We start from the raw sequence: 18,410 nt of genomic DNA, 5'->3' as shown, positions 1-18,410 counted from the left end.
ATTTGTGGCTTGGGAGGTCTTGTTCTGTGTATCTGGTCTTTGCTTGTTTTGGATAGGTTCCTCAACATTTAAGGGCTGGTTAGTGTCAGTTTATTTCAGGTAGTTTTGCATTGAGTGGTGGCTAGGTTATCTGATTTATGTGATCTTTTACCTGGCATGTCCAGGTTGTACATTCAGTGGATTCACCCACCTCAGACAAATATTCAGGGGTACCCTATAGCGTTCTATTTATTCACTTAGCTGCAAGAGTGTAATTGCTGTGCAGCAGGACTATACTGTGTTCAAGTTGCCACGTTAGACCAGAACTTGTTGCTTTGGGAGGTCTGTGCAGTGGCTACAGTTAACAGCAGCACCAGTATTATAATGGGCCAAGTAGCAAGTAAAGTTATCCCCTCAATAGTGAAAAGAGATGGAAATGGGATAAGTCCCTGTGTTATAAAGTCTCTCCACTGTGTATATAGGCAAGGTGGCAGGGATTCTTAATGGCTGGTTATGTAAGGGTGAATATCGTCACTAGGTCTGCTGGGGATTCCCTCACTGCTTGCAAGTGCCGTGTGTTGTGTCACAAAAGATATCCCTCTGTGTACACTTTGTGAGGTCTCTCCGATTCTAATGTGGTCCTCAGCTGCCAGTGTGCTTAGTGCCCAAGAAGTGTGCTTTCTTTTGGAGGCGGGCAGCTTATAACTAAGGCAGCACTCTTACAAAGCAAAGTCCCCTCAGTTGATCTGGCGTGGTATTGCTGTTCGGCGTGGGATTTAAGGTATATTGCCTGATCCTATTTTATGCCGGGAGTCAGCCTTATATATATCTTGCTGTCGCAAGCTCACCTGATAAGCCGCCTCCCGGATCACTGCTGAGCAGACTGTTATGCGCGTGTGTTGTTTGCCAAGATGGCGCGGCTTCTCTGTGCTTATGTGAGTCGGGGAGCTGTCCGGTATGTGAGCAGCCTCCAATGCGTCCTTCTTCCACCCTCAGACTCCGGTACTCTCTGCCTCCTGTTAGGTGCTGCTTAAATTGATAGTTGTGGCTATGTTTGCTGGGATATACAGACGTGGGCCTAGGAGCTATGTCTCTATACGGCCAAGCTCCGCCCCCTAAACTTTTATTTTTAACCGTTTGATTAAACTCCTACACCATTATAATAACTTAGGGGAATAGAGTGCTATAAGTGTATTCTTATTTACAGCAATCCCTAGTTGTAATGATTTCAGTTTCTGTTCATACACAGCACCTATGGGCTTTCTTTAAACAGTATAAGGCCAAACAAATATCATTATAAGCCCTTCTCCATCGTTCATCTTTAGTAGTGCCATCTTTTCCGTATTTCAGCAGAAAGTAAAGCCTTGTGTCACAGGGTTAAGTTCTCCCGAGTGCCACTAGTGGCTGCTTCCCTCAGGGAGGTCAGAGTGCAGAGAGTTAACGGGAAATCCTGAGAAGGCGCCAATCAATTAATAGCTCAGCCATCTGCATATCTATGGGAGCTCTGTATTTTGTTTAGCCTTTGCAGAGACCATGCTGACCTATGTAGCGACACAGCAAGCACACACATAGGAAGAAGTATGCTCTGTGATTTATTGCTGTCTAAACGCTGCCTATGATGGTGGTAAACAGCGTTCAGCAGCAGCTAAATAATAATAATTAAAAAAAAAGTTTGTGCTGAAGGAAGCTGGGTCCCCCTGAGGGGGTGATCTCCAGGGCCCGGTCGCAGTCGCAACCCTCTGAATCCCCAGTAGTTCTGCCCCTGATTCAGATACAGCAGCAATTTTAAGCAACTATTTCATTTACTCCTATAATCAATTTTTCTTCAAAGTAACATAGTAACCTAGTCACATAGTAACCTAGTCACATAGTAACCTAGTCACATAGTAACCTAGTAACATAGCAACCTAGTCACATAGTAACATAGTCACATAGTAACCTAGTCACATAGTAACCTAGTCACATAGTAACCTAGACACATAGTAGATGAGGTTGAAAAAAGCCCGAAATCCATCGAGTTCAACCTATACAAATCTAATATACTTACAAAAAGCTCCAATTGATCTTAAATTAATCCCACTAAAAAGTGACCCATTTAACACAATCAATCATATCCCTAAATTCTCTTTCTAGGCAGAAATGTATCCAAACAATTATTAAATGTATCTAGGGTATTGGAATTCACTACCTCCTTTGGTAATGAGTTCCACAATTTTATTGCTCTTACAGTGAACGTTTCCGTTGCAGGAGATTAAATCTCCTTTCCTCCAGTCTTAAATTGTGACCTCTTGTCACAAATAATTTTCAAGGAATAAACAGAGCTTCTGCCATCTCTGTATATGGGCCTTGAATATATTTATATAAAGTAATCATGTCACCTCTCAAGCGCCTTTTTTCTAGAGAAAACAGACCCAGTTTGGCTAACCTCTCCTCATAGCTTAAATTCTCTATTCCCCTTGTTAGCTTTGTGGCCTTTCTTTGAGATTGAGATTGAGAACTGTACTCCATACCCAAGGTGAGGTCTTACCAGGGCTTTATATAGTGACAGAATTATGCTTTCCTCCTTTGCATCAATGCCTCTTTTAATACATGCTAGTATCTTATTAGCCTTAGAAGCCACTGACCTGCATTGTGCTCCCATCTTTAGCTTATTATCTATTACTACTCCCAAATCCCTTTGCTCCTTTGTTTGGCTAAGTGTTGTCCCATTTAAATAATACGTTGCCTGCTTATTTTTGCTTCCAAAATGTAGAACCTTGCATTTTCCAGTATTAAATCTCATTTTCCATTTACCTGCCCCTACTTCTAATTTATGCAGATCCCCTTGTAACGAAACTTCATCAGTCTCTGACCTAATGACCCTACTCAACTTTGTATCATCTGCAACAATAGAGATGTCGCTATTTAATCCTTGCTCAAAAGTCATTAATAAAAATATTAAAAAGAACAGGGGCCAGTACGGATACCTGGGGGACTCCACTGATTACCATTTGTCCAATCTGAGTATGATCCATTTACTACTACTTATTGCTCCCTATCTTTTATTCAGTTCTCTAGTTATCTTTATTTGAAAAAGCAGGAATGTAAGCTTACGAACCTTTGTTTCAACACCTTGGTACAGCTTGCTGAATGGTGACTAAATTTACCCACCAATTAGTAAGTGCTATCCAGGGTTCTGAACCAAAAATAAGCTGGCTCGTAAGCTTATATTCCTGCTTTTTCAAATAAAGATAACAAGAGAATGAAGAAAAGTTGATAATCGTAAATTAGAAAGTTGCTTAAAATTGCTGCTGTATCTGAATCATAAAAGAAAAAAATTGGGTTCAGTGTCAATTGTACTGTAATGTGATATAATGGTTACACTTGAAATGTATTCAATACAGTCTGAGCTCCTTGTATATCGGTAGCTAAATTAATATTACAATTACTTATTATTACCAGTGCACAATTGAAATGTTTAGTGTGCACATATTGGATTTACTTTATATTAAACACACCCAATGCGGTTATATAATTTTCTATCAGAACTGTCTAAGATAGCTGTAGCAAGCACGTTAAAAAGACTGACTATGCTCTCCTAGCTTGTCCCCTGACCCCTGCTGAAGAAGCGTTATTGTGAAATGCGCATCAGGAGACAAACTATGAAAGCATAGTGTGTCTTTGTAAAGTGTACAGCATAGGAAGGGAACAACTTAAGGAATTTACTTTTGCCTAGATTACGAGTCTTGCGTTAGGCTTAAAAAGCAGCGTTGGGACCTATGAGGTCCCAACGCTGCTTTTTAATGCCCGCTGGTATTACGAGTCTTGCAGGTACAGGTGTACCGCTCACTTTTTTGGCCAGACTTGTAAATACCGCAAATCCAATTACGTCAATTGCGTATCCTATTTTTTCAATGTGATTTGCCAGCGCCGGTATTACAAGTGTTCCAAAAAGTGAGCGGTACACCCTGTCCTGTCAAGCCTGGTACCGCATTTAAAAGTCAGTACTTAAGAGTTTTATGGTCTAACGCTCTAGCATAAAACTCTAAACTAAAGGGTTAAAAAGTACGCTTACACCCATAAACTACCTATTAACCCCTAAACCGAGGCCCCCCCACATCGCAAACACCAAAATAAATTTTTTAACCCCTAATCCGAACCGGACATCGCCGCCACTATAATAAATATATTAACCCTTAAACCGCCTCGCAAACACTAGTTACATTTTATTAACCCCTAATCTGCCGTCCCTAACATTGCCGACACCTACCCACATGTATTAACCCCTAATCTGCCGCCCCCAATGTCGCCGCTACTATATTAAAGTTATTAACCCCCGAAACCTAAGTCTAACCCTAACCCTAACACCCCCTAACTTAAATATAATTTAAATAAATAAATAAAATTACTATCATTAACTAAATTATTCCTGTTTAAAACTAAATACTCACCTATAAAATAAACCCTAAGCTAGCTACAATATAACTAATAGTTACATTGTATCTAGCTTAGGGTTTATTTTTATTTTACAGGCAACTTTGTATTTATTTTAACTAGGTACAATAGTTATTAAATAGTTATTAAGTATTTAATATCTACCTAGTTAAAATAAATACAAATTTACCTGTAAAATAAAACCTAACCTAAGTTACAATTAAACCTAACACTACGCTATAATTAAATTAATTCCCTAAATTAACTACAATTAAATACAATTAAATAAAATTATCTAAAGTACGAAACCCCCCCCACTAAATTACAGAAAATAATAAAATAATTACAAGTTTTTTAAACTAATTACACCTAATCTAATCCCCCTAATAAAATAAAAAATCCCCCCAAAATAATAAAAAGCCCTACCCTATACTAAATTACAAATAGCCCTTAAAAGGGCCTTTTGCTGGGCATTGCCCCAAAGTAATCAGCTCTTTTACCTGTAAAAAAAGTACAATACCCCCAACATTAAAACCCACCACCCACACACCCAACCCTACTCTAAAACCCACCCAATCCCCTCTTAATAAAACCTAACACTAACCCCTTGAAGATCACCCTACCTTGAGAAGTCTTAACCCAACCGGGCCAAAGTCCTCAACGAAGCCGGGCGAATTGGTCCTCCAGACAGGCAGAATTCTTCATCCAAGCTGGGAAGAAGAGGTCCTCCAGACGGGCAGCAGTCTTCATCCAGACGGCATCTTCTATCTTCATCCGGCGCGGAGCGGGTCCATCTTCAAGACATCCGACGCGAAGCATCCTCTTCTTTCTTCATCCGATGACTGAATGAAGGTACTTTTAAGTGACGTCATCCAAGATGGCGTCCCTTCAATTCCAATTGGCTGATAGAATTCTATCAGCCAATCGGAATTAAGGTAGAAAAAATCCTATTGGCTGATGCCTTTCGGACAGTTATTTAACAGTTTTTACACCCAGAGTTGCACGCGGTCACGCTTCTTGGTTATGTGAGGACGCATATTTATTTAAAATGCTGGTGCATTGAATTATTGATTTTGTTGAATTGGTTTATGATTTGGATTATGATTTGACAGTTAGAAGACCACTCAAAAGATTGCCATAAAGGCAATTAATTTGGTTTAAATGAATAATATGTGACCTTCTCTAAAGTGTCTGTCATTATTAATCAGGATAAAAGAACTTGGCTAAAGAAGGGTAAAAAATTAGGATATATTTTGGGAATGTAAAACGAAAGTTCAAATTCCTGATTAACATGCTAGATATAGCTATTGTTCTTGTATAGAAGGAGCCTAGATAATCTGAAGCCTATGCTAGGTAATTATATGGTGAAAGGCATTTTTTTCACACTTACTGATAAGAATTAAGCTATAATTTCTATAAAACCAGCTGTAGTGCATTTCGTATATGTGTTGTGGACTGTACATTATAAACAAAATACTGTGACTGGATGGATGAGTTTCGTTTACTAATGCACAATTAATACAAACTATAGCAACAGGGCCGTCTTTAATATTGACTGGACCCCGGGCAAACATTTTCTTGGGCCCCCCCTCCCATGCAATTTCGCTCTCCACCCCAACATCCCAAAAAACAACTAAATCAATTTATTTTTATTTATTTTTTTAAATTATTAGCCCAGCAGTGGATCATCCACTGCTGGGCTAATCATTAAAAAAAAAATTGCAATATGTGAAACTGGACCTAAGCTGTACTAATAAGTAAATAAATATATAAATTCCTCCACTTTGGATTAATTTAATATGCTTTTGAATGTGATTCTGGTGTGAGGTTAGCTGGTTAAAGAGATTTAGAGCAGCCAACAGGAGCAAAGCAAGGTAAAGACTGAGGCGGAAGCATAGAGGTGCAGACAGATATAAGTTTACTGACTGGAACAGTAGAACTACTATGGGAAGCTGTAAAATCTGAAACAGAGAGAAATAAAAACTATAAAAATAAACCTTACCTTAATGTGTGAAGTATCAGCATGACACTATACATCAGCCACAGCAGCACATGTCACTACTTTGCTAGGAACAAGTTCCCTCTCATCCTGCACTAGACAATGCTGCATGGGGGAGGGGCATGTGTACACTCACTTATTCTTCCCACTGACACCTTTCTACAAAGCACTGTTTTCCTAACAAACTTCAGTTAGTTGACCTTAGAGCCACAGCAGAAAGAGCAGGGATAAGGGGACCAGCAGACTGCATGTTGTCTGCCCAAGGCTGCATGGATACAGACGAGTCACACAGCCTCAAGACTGAAGAGAGCTGTGTGTGCAGCTGCACAGATGCTCAAATCCTCACGTGCCTGACACTCCAGCTTTCGGCTGCATGCGCCTATAGTCAGCCCTACCCAGAAACAATCCCCACCACCAGAGCAGTTACCTGGTAACAGTGGTAACCCCAGCAGGACCTTTTCTGATGCAGTGGGATTGACTGGGTGCCTAGTTAGGGCTTAGCATCCAGTGCTGCACAGTGCACATCTAAAACAGCACATGGCACTAGCTTGGAATGTCACATGACATTGGCACGGTCTGGCACCTTTTCTCACAAATAAATATAAGCAGAGAACGTTTGACTGTGACAATATTAGGACTGACTGTGTGTGTCCCCCATGTTACATGACATCAGCAGTCTGGCATGAACTTAAAAAAAAAAAAAAATTTTTTTTTTTTAGGACTATAGGGTCCCTCAACAAAGACTGGGCCCAGGGCAGCTGCCCCTTTTGCCCTGTGTTAAAGACGGTCCTGTATAGCAATATTGTGTATAGGTTCAGTTATTCGTCTGGTGCTACTTTTTTGCAACTTACTATGTTACATTTTTCGTTGTGTCAGTTTGGCACAATGTTTTCAGTGCCAGTGACTATTACTGACATACAGGTGACCATATTGTGCCATTTATGGGGGCAGCTCTCAGAGGTGGTCTATATTTGTTGGTTTGCCTTTTGTGCTTTGGTTTTTTGTTTTTTTTCTACAAAACACAATTGAGCAATAATATAATAATGCCTTTTGTGCTTTGACCCGACTTTCCATAACTCCTTGTTCTGCTCTGCCCTCATCTGAAGACGGCTTTACTTGATCAGTCATTGACCTTTCCTTACAATCATATTGGCTCTGATTCTGACAGCCTGTTGCCAACCTTATCCTTTATGTTTTTTCCTCTGTATAGTCATTATGCTGATGATCATGTCCTGGGTCTCAGCCAGAGAGTAGAGACAGTGTAAATTCATACTACTTCTTGATCCCAGTTGCAGTGTGTGATTAAATGCAACATAAGTTATACATTGGAATGTGAAAAATTCATATTTCATGTGAGTTAAGTGCAATTTTTACTCCCCCACCACTTTTATGCTCCATTGAAGTCTATGGGGGATGCGTTAACATGGTCGTAATATTCTAAGTTCGACTTTTAGCGAGTGACAGGTTAGTGCTCATACGAAAACCTTTTACTTTTAACTTGTAATACTCGAAAAACCTCCCTCTAGCTGAATTATTGCTCAAGCGGGAGCACAAACTACTGCTCCACTCATAATCTAGCCCTAAATGGGTTAAAGGGGTTAATGAAGTACATATGTGTTTACCAACTGGATACAGCGGTGCTTATGATATGTGTTACATTATGAATGGCATTTGAATATGGGCACAAGAGGTATACTGAGCAGGTCTAATCAATTGTGTTTTTTTTCTTCCAATTTTTAATATATGAAATTCATTGTTCATTGATTAAGAAAACCTAATTTTCCAGTTTGGTGAGATTTTTATCTAAAATCAAGAAGAGCAGTGTGAGATATTAATTTCAATAAGAAAAAGTAGATCTTTCCTAAAAGAATAAATAGTACATAAATTCCTTACAAAAAATGGCGAGCCAGGCAGAAGTGTGAAATATTAATCATAACCTCATGTGAATCATTTTGTGCACTGAATTTATCCACTATCTGTCTAGAAAAATGGTGCAACTGCACTTATTATTGCTGCTTGGTGGATAACAGTTTAAAATAAAAAATGTTCAATTTAGATTCTAAACTTAAAGATTTAATTATAATGAATTATAATTATAATTATTGGACATAGAGACATCCTTATTTTAATATCCAATAACTTGATTATCTAGTTGCTATTATAATTTTCAATTAATATGACTACTAGAATAATAAGGTATATTGTACAGCACCCCATTAGCGATACATTTGTCCCTGAAACAAATGGTGGGAGTTCTGGCTAGATATACAGACACTGTTCCTTTGGAGCTTCTTGGATCCATTTGACTCTTCTATTCAGATTACAAATGGAGCGGTATTTAGAGTTTAGGCTCAAGAGTTAACACAGCTAGAAGTAATCCTTTTGCACGCGTTAGCATGCTTTGTGAGGGAGGTTAGGGTGTGTGGAACTCACAATGCAGTAACAGATACAAAGAACAATGAAAGTCTTTTTGAAAGCTTTACTGATTGACAAACAACAGAACAGTTGGTAGTTAAGATTGAAGATCACAGAAACAGCAAGTTTGTACATTGGTCTTATGCAAAACAATAAAGTCCCATACAAGGTTCAGAAAACATTAAGTAGTTTTCAGTAACTAACTAAGTCCAATAGCCACTGGTGCTTAAATTGAACAGTAAAGGGTGAGGTTGTCACAGAATATCTGGTAGGTACAGCAGACACAGCTAGTGAGTGAGAGGAAAGCAGACACAGGTTTCTCAGCAAGCACGGAATACCCATCGGGTGCTGTTGGTGAGACTGTCATGGGATACCAGATAGGTAAAGCAGGTACAGCTAGTTTGAGGAAGGCAGTCACTGGTTTGGTAGTTACAGGCTTCTCAGCAGGCACAGGATACCTAGTGGGTACTATTGGTGAAACTGTCACATGATACCAGATAGGTACAGCAGGCACAGCTAGTATGAGGTAGGCTGTCATTGGTATGTTAGACACAGGTTTCTCATCAGGCACAGGATACCTAGCTGGTACTGTTGGAGAGACTGTCACAGGATACCAGATAGGTAAAGAAGGCACAACTAGTATGAAGAAGGCTGTCACTGGGATGGTAGACACAGGTTTCTCATTAGGCACAGGATACCTAGCGGGTACTATTGGTGAAACTGTCACATGATACCAGATAGGTACAGCAGGCACAGCTAGTATGAGGTAGGCTGTCATTGGTATGTTAGACACAGGTTTCTCATCAGGCACAGGATACCTAGCGGGTACTATTGGTGAAACTGTCACATGATACCAGATAGGTACAGCAGGCACAGCTAGTATGAGGTAGGCTGTCATTGGTATGTTAGACACAGGTTTCTCATCAGGCACAGGATACCTAGCTGGTACTGTTGGAAAGACTGTGACATGATACCAGATAGGTAAAGAAGGCAAAACTAGTATGAAGAAGGCTGTCACTGGGATGGTAGACACAGGTTTCTCAGCAGGCACAGGATACCCAGCGGGTACTGTTGATGAGACTGTCATGGGATACCAGATAGGTAAAGCAGGTACAGCTAGTTTGAGGAAGGCAGTCACTGGTTTCTCAGCAAGCACAAGATACCTAGCTGGTACTGTTGGAGAGACTGTGACAGGATATCAGATAGGTACAGCTAGTTTGAGGAAGGCAGTCACTGGTTTGGTAGGTACAGGTGTCTCAGCAGGCACAGGATACCTTGTGGGTACTTTTGGTGAAACTGTCACAGGATACCAGATATATACAGCAGGTACAACTAGTATGAAGAAGGCTGTCACTGGGATGGTAGACACAGGTTTCTCAGCAGGCACAGGATACCCAGCGGGTACTGTTGGAGAGACTGTCATTGGATACCAGATAGGTACAGCAGGAACAGCTAGTATGAAGAAGGCTGTCACTGGTATGGTAGACACAGGATACTCAGCAGGCACAGGTTACCCAGCGGGTACTGTTGGTAAGACTGTCATGGGATACCAGATAGGCACAGCAGGTGCAGCTATATGGAGGAAGGCTATCACTGGTATGTTAGACACAGGTTTCTCAGAAGGCACCGGATACCCAGAGGGTACTGTTGGAGAGACTGTCATTGGATACCAGATAGGTACAGCAGACGCATCTAGTTTAAGGAAGGCTATCACTGGTTTGGTAGGTACAGGTTTCTCAGCAGGCACAGGATACCAGCAGGTACTGTTGAGAGACTGTTACACAGGGCCGCCATCAGGGGGTGACAGGGGTGACTTCTGTCAGGGGCCCAATGGGCTAGGGGGGCCCGTGAGGAAAAAATAACTCATATTTTAAAAAAAATGATATATATTTTTTATTTTGGCAACCACCAGAGGGTACTACAGCAGAGTGCTAATTGAGCGTGGGAAATGTTATTACAAGGAGTAAAGCATTAGCATTTGAGAGGATTTCTGAGTGTGCACTAAACCACTATGCACAGTGTGAGACAGACTTGGCACTTAAAGGGACAGTCTAGTCAAAATTAAGCTGTCATGATTCAGATAGGGCATGTCATTTTAAACAACTTTCCAATTGACTCTTATCATTACATTTGCTTTGTTCCCTTGGTGGTATTTTTTAAAAGCTAAATCTAGCTAGGCTCAAACTGATTTCTAAACCATTAAAACCCGCCTCTTAGCTCAGATCATTTTGAAAGTTTTTCACAGTTAGACAGTACTAGTTCATGCGTGTCATATAGATAACATTGTGCTCCCTCCCATGGAGTTATTTAGGAGTCTGCACTAATAGGCTAAACTGCATGTCTGTCAAAAGCACTGAGTTAAGGGGCAGTCTGCAGAGGCTTAGATACAAGATAATCACAGATGTAAAACATATATTAATATAGCTGTGTTAGTTATGCAAAACTGGGTAATGGGTAATAGAGGGATTATCTATCTTTTTAAACAATACAAATTCTGTTGTACACTGTCCCTTTAAGTATGTACAGCGTGTGCCTGAGTCAGACGGTCGATCACTTTCATTTGCAGAGGACATAGGACTTACTTCTTTGTGCAATTTCGGATTGTAACTTCAGTGTGGTAGTAGTTGTATGGTGGGGCTAGGGGTCCATAAAAATACATTTTTCATTAGCAATATGCAGCAGTGTAATTATGATTATTTGACAATACTGTAGAAATTCTATATTTAAAGCATTGCAGAAATGTTTCCTCCTCAATACACAAATGGTAGCTGCCCTTTTGGCAGATATGAGTTTCTTTTATTAATATATATATATTGCCAGAGGATACTATACTTGTGACAATGGATGTGGAATCCCTGTACAGCAATATTCCACATATTGATGGTATTGATGCCTGCTTAAACTTTCTTTCCTCCAGCAGCCCTAACCAGACATATAGTGCTTCTACAGTCAGTAAACTTACAGAATTTATACTTACTCACAATTATTTCATCTTCAACCACTCCATCTACTTACAAATCATTGGAACAGCCATGGGCACCAAAATGGCACCACAGTACGCAAACCTCTTCATGGCTGACTTAGGACAGAGATTCCTAGCCACTCACCCTCACAAACCCTTCAAATACGTTCGCTACATTGATGATATTTTCATCATATGGACAGAAGGAGAAAAAAACCTTGAACATTTTCATAAATCATTTAATCTATTTCATGCATCAATCAAGCTTAAAATGAACTTTTCTAGAGACTGTCAGCTTCCTGGATACAACAATATCCATCACAAATGGTAAACTGCACTCATCTGTATACAGGAAACCAACAGATAGATGCAACTACCTCCACAGCTCCAGCTCCCACCCCAATCACATTAAAAAATCCATAATCTACAGTCAGGCTACAAGATACCACAGAATTTGCTCAGATACCAAGGACCGTGACAAACACCTCATCACACTGTCCCAATCATTCAGAGAAAAAGGTTACAAAACAAGGATTATAAATAAAAACATTAACTCTGCCCTCAATACTCCACGTGAACACTTACTACAATACAGGGAGAAGAAAAACATATCACGTATCCCACTAGTAGTCAAATACAACCCTGCTGTGGAAGGGATACGAAAAATCATAAAAGACTTACAGCCACTACTCTTAGAGGATCCCACACTCAAATAAATCTTTCCAAAACCCCCAATCATGGCATACAGACAAGCACCTAACCTAAAGCAGAAACTGGTACATAGGAAGCTACCCCTTGAGAAAAAGAACACTCAGAATGGAACCAAGTGCTGCTATAAAGCTCTCTGCAAACTGTGTCAACACATTTGTGAAAGCAGCACAGCAAATCACAATAATAAATCTTATAACATTAAAGGGGCATATTCATGTATATCTGCAAATGTGGTATACATGATACATTGCACTGCATGTGAAATGGGATGCTATATTGGAGAAACAAGCCAAAAACTGCACCTTCAAATCAGGGACGTGCACTCATAAGAGGCAGGTGAGGCAGTGCCTCCCCTGGCCAATCTATGTATTACACCCTTTTTTTACAAATTAAAAAAAAAAAAAAAAATCTTTTTTTTTTTTCAATATATATTTTTTTTAATAAACAGGTGACCCCCCCTACCCCCCCCACCCCTCCACCAAATTTATTTCATTTGTTATGTGCATTGTGCAAAAAAAACCGTTATAATACATGTATTAAATCAATACAATCATACATTCATATTGCGCAATAATAAACTGGAGGCTAGCTATCCTTATATTGCGCAATATGAAATGTATTCATTGTATTGGGAACTATGGGCCGCTGAGAGACTGCTGCTGCCATCAAGAGGATAATCAGTGCTAATGCAGCAGTGCTCTCAATGCGGCCCATGCTCCCACACCGGAGGCTCGCCTCGGGAGCAAGTTGGCCGTCTCAGCCAATCAGGTCTCAGTATTGCCCGCAAGTGTCAGAGTCTCTGGGCGGGCTGCCGGAATTGAGGCGCGCGTCGTCAGCGTCTGTCACGTGCCCGGCGTCATCTCAGCCTCAGACTAGTGAGACGGAGAGTCGGAGTGTCGGACATCTAGCAGCAGCAGTATTCTCTAACTACTAGTACTACGTAGTAAAAAATCTACAGTCTACTTAGACGACGACGGCCGCGCACTTAGCAGTCACTCACTGATTATTTGATCATCTTTTAGGTAGGTTGAACGGTTCATTGCATTATTTTGAAAGTTTCTAATCCCGATTCCCAAACAAAAGTCAGACTCAGAAATAATGTGATTAATTATTATGTGAAATTGAATAAGATTGAAGTTGAACTAGAGTTTGTTTAAGACTGTCAGTGTCATGATTGTCATCCCTTATGAAAATAATCTATGTATTAATCTCATTAAAATCATCAAGAAGTTATTGGTTTCATGTCCTATACTACATTTAAATATGTGACCGTTTTTGTTGATAGATAAATTATTCACTCACTGACTCGTTGGTCTCAGCCCTGAGCCCTCTAGTCTGACTGGCCAACCTTTGTCAACTTCTCCAAATTAATTAAAAATACATTTTTTTTAATGAAAAAAATAATTTAAGTTGGGGTTTGATTTTATTGAGGACCAGGTCAGGGGCTCAGCCCCCCTTTTTGAACTTCCGTTGCAACTTGCAATATATTTTATTTATCAATTCAAACTTTGAATTGATAAATAAAATATATTGCAAGTTGCAACTGAAGTTCAAAAAGGGGGGCTGAGCCCCTAAAAAATAATTTAAGTTGGGGTTTGATTTTATTGAGGACCAGGTCAGGGCCTGACCTGGTCCTCAATAAAATCAAACCCCAGCTTAAATTATTTTTTTCATTAAAAAAGTAAGTTGTAATACAGTCACTTAATAAAAGATAAGAAAGTCTAGTAGATGTTGAACTCTAATGCATGCACAATGCACATTGCATTGCATCCCCTATGTTACCCTTCATAATATAGTTTTATAGCGGCCATCTTGCTTGCTCAAATTATTCACCTTCTGTATTCAGTTGCCAGGTGAGTGTCATAATAATAGGAAATATGCCACAGCATTAATTCTATATTGAGCATTCTGGCAATTTTTAAAGGTGCCTTTATTATCCATCACCATACAAATATTTTTAAAAGATTCCTTATTTCACTGATAAGGGCCTGCCTCCATAGAAGGGCTTTAATGTCATTATTTCTGTCAAGTGATTGTCCTAATAATAAATGATCACCTGGGAATAATCAAGACCCTAATTTTGTTGAGTTGTATATAAATAATGTTTTATTTATTATATATATATTTGCTACAGCTACACTGAATTTAGGCAGAGAGAACACGAATACATTATGGCAATCAGATAAGCCATTCCTCTGAGAAATCAAAATTTTAGACAATAGCGGTGCACACGTACAAATAAATAAATCATAATTCTCCCTAGTAACACCTAGCAGCAGCCAGGAATAAGATAACAAATAAGTTAATGGCTCTACCGGACTGAATCATTCTGTGTATTTTTTAAAAGAAAAACACCAATAGAACAGCTGCCCAGAGGTTTCTCTGATCAATAAACCAAGTCTCTTCCAGCCAGTGAGCAGTGTCACAGGAATCAGTTGTACATACTCAAGCAATGTTTGTAATTATTCAGATAGCTTTTTTTAACAATTGTTCACGAGTTGTCTATATATAGATAAAGAAAAGAGGAATATAAGTACAGGTAGCCCTCAGTTTACGCCGGGGTTAGGTTCCAGAAGGAATGGTTGTAAATCAAAACCCAGTTATGTAAGTCAATGGGAAGTGAGGGAGATAGGTTCCAGGCCCCTCTCAAAATTGTCATAAGTAACACCTAATACATTATTTTTAAAGCTTTGAAATGAAGACTTTAAATGCTAAACAGCATTATAAACCTAATAAAATAATCACACAACACAGACTTCACTTGCATTTTCCTGCAAACAGTTCTTTCTATGCATTCCAATCTGGAGTGAGTTATAGACAGGAAGATCTTGTTCCTTTGAAATCTGCTCGATAGCTCAGGTCTAGTTAAACTGATTAATTTCAGCTTGCTTGGCTTTGCTGCAACACAAGCGGACAGCCCCACCTAATGGCTATTTTAATAAATGCACTGCTTCTCAATGCTTTTCAATAGCAGTCACATGACTGGAAAAAAAGGTTGTTATTCTGAAATGGTGTAAATTGAACCGTTGTAAAACGAGGGCCACCTGTAAAGCTTTCTTTAAACGTAATGATGATTAATTCGACTTGGCAGTTTTGTTTTGATATATATATAATATTTTTTGCACACAAAATGTGAGACAATATGTAAACGATATAATAGGACAAGAAGTACCTGTAATTGAAGGTGCCCCTAGGCAGCTCTCAGCTTTGTGACAAACTTTACTAAAGTTTTTCGGTTAAGTAATGCCAGCAATGACAAGCATATCATGTGACAATTTCTATAGGGTCACTGTGTCAGTTTGGGGGTGAAAAGGTTAATCAAGGGGAGAGGAATATTTCATAATTTCAGAATAATAAATCACATTTTATTTGTATTGCACAGCAGATTTCAGACAGTCAAATGGTTAAACATGCAGCTTTATTCTGCGTTCCTGTATAACTATTGTACTTTCCAAGGCTTAGCAAGCTGTGTGATGTATGTGTGATGTAATGCACAATCACACCTGACAATGCAAATGAGTATAATTATATGCTGTGTTGTGTTCTGTTGAATTATACTTGACAACGTTTGAAGGTCTGATTATTCTGATATATTGGGGAACAAAATCCACATTAGGGCTTTATTGATAATTTGACATTCTGTGTAAGTTAAAGTTACTACTATTGATATAATTCTCAAAACCTTTTACTCTTACTATTTTTGTAGTAACTGTTTTTGTCAGTGCTTAGTGCTATAATGTGTGTTTTTCACACCAATTTATAGCACTGACAAAAACAGTTACTAAAAAAATAGTAATAGTAAAACGTTCTGAATCTGAACGTGGGACCAGGTGGCTTCCTTGCTTGCTATTATGGACTGTGTCACTGGACTATCACCTTCACTTGGTTGATTTTTTTGAGTGGCCTCAGGGAATAGGGAAAGTGGACTCAGGACGGAGTCAAAACAGTAACTAAAATTATTAAGAGAGAGACTGAGTAACGTTCAATCACCCACGTGGGGTGGGACCGGGTGGCTTTATGGCTACAGGCCAGGGAGGCTTACTAGTCAGCTCAGGCTTGGCTTGTTGCGAGGTTGGCTGCGTATTAGTAAACTAAAATGAAAATATTAAGGCTGCTTGAAATTTTAAAAACATAAACACTTGACTGTTCACTTGATTTTTTGTGTGTGGCCTCAGGACAGGAGTGAGACAGTGAGTGAATGGTTGTTATTATTATTAAATCTATATTCACAATGCCCAACCCATGATTCTTCTATGAGATATCAGACATGGATCTACATTTTTGTGTGTGACTGTTGCAATGTAATTTGAAGCATGTGTGAGAAATATCAGGGAATATAAATAGGATTAGGCATTAGGCACCAATTGACAGTGTCAATTCAATTAAAAATTATTTTTGCATGAAAGTAATTCAATAAAAGAAAAAAACATACTTTGGTGCCTACTGCCTAATCCTATTTATATTCCCTGATATTTCTCACACATGCTTCAAATTACATTGCAACAGTCACACACAAAAAAGTAGATCCATGTCTGATATCTCATAGAAGAATCATGGGTTGGGCATTGTGAATAATATAGATTTAATACTATAACTAGAAATATATACTCTGTCTCTGGATGAGCATTTTTGTGTTAGCATCATGAAACAGGTAATTGGTTTAGGATTTAGAATTGCCACTGTGGTTAAGGTTAATAGAGCCCAGGGACAGCAATAATATACCAAATTTGTTGACCAAAAATTTACAATCCTGTGATACTGGACAGTGACACAAGTCAGGGCACACTTTTGCAATGCACATGTGTCAAACCTTAACAAACAATAAAAACGTCCACATCAAAGGTAGAGCAGAACAGAATAGCCCTCTGTCATTGTTTTTGTTACACTGATTTTGATTTAAAGGGACAGTCTACCATAGAATTGTTATTGTTTCAAAAGATAGATAATCCCTTTATTACCCATTCCCCAGTTTTGCATAACCAATACAGTTATATTAATATACTTTTTACCTCCCCCTGATCACATGACTGTGACTGTTTATTATCTATTGTCTTACATTTAGCATTGTTTTGTGCTAAATCTTAAATAACCCCCTGTGCCTGAACACAGTTTTATCTATATGGCCTACGTTTACTTTGTCTTTGTGTTGAAAACAGATTTAAAAAGCCTGTGATAAAAGGCAGCCCTCAAAGGCTTAGAAATTAGCATATGAGCCTACCTATGTTTAGTTTAAACTAAGAATACCAATAAAAAAAAAGCAAATTTGATGATAAAAGTAAATTGGAAATTTGATTAAAATTAAAAGTCCTATCTGAATAATGAAAGTTTAGTTTATACTAGACTGTCCCTTTAACATATTACACTGAATAAAAATAAGTACTTAAATATTATATATAGTACATTACTTTGTAATGTGTTATTGACTGTGGATTGTTAAGTATTAGTCTTTGGTCAGATGTAAAGAGAATTTTGTGACTATTTTCTCCTCACTATTTTTCATTCAAATGTATTAATCTAGATGGAGAATACAAAATCTCAGTAAAGTTATCAGGGTTGTAATCCACCATTAAGTACATTTTGACCATTCTACCTACATATTTCATACCACTGATATTTATTTTATATAAGGTCTTAAAGGGACGCTGTACCCATTAGTTTCTTTCTTGATTCAGATAGAGCATGCAATTTTAGACAACTTTCTAATTGTCTCCTATTATCACTTTTTCTTCATTCTCTTGCTATCTTTATTTGAAAAGCAAGAATGTAAGTTTAGTAGCCGGCACATTTTTGGTTCAATACCTGGGTTGTACTTGCTGATTTGTGGCTAAATGCACCCACCAATAAGCAAGCGCTATCCAGGGTGCTGAACCAAACAATGGCTGTCTCCTTAGATTAGATGCCTTATTTTTCAAAAAAATATAGCAAGAGAGA

General features: G+C 38.7%; 1 protein-coding gene across 2 annotated transcripts in view; it reads left to right on the top strand.

The window, feature by feature from the left end:
* The first annotated feature begins 365 nt into the window (after nt 1–365).
* The window catches only part of GPR132 (G protein-coupled receptor 132), a 182,966-nt gene continuing 164,921 nt past the window's right edge, over nt 366–18,410 (top strand). The window contains exon 1 of one of the 2 annotated variants that reach the window (XM_053697252.1): nt 366–981. In XM_053697252.1, coding sequence (XP_053553227.1) covers nt 953–981 — 29 coding nt within the window. In that variant the 5' untranslated portion in view covers nt 366–952. The remainder of the gene's footprint in view (nt 982–18,410) is intronic. The other variant, XM_053697250.1, reaches the window with a different exon arrangement.

This window comes from Bombina bombina, chromosome 1, assembly GCF_027579735.1.
Source record: "Bombina bombina isolate aBomBom1 chromosome 1, aBomBom1.pri, whole genome shotgun sequence".
Taxonomy (NCBI): domain Eukaryota; kingdom Metazoa; phylum Chordata; class Amphibia; order Anura; family Bombinatoridae; genus Bombina; species Bombina bombina.
This window is presented reverse-complemented; position numbering and strand designations above follow the sequence as displayed.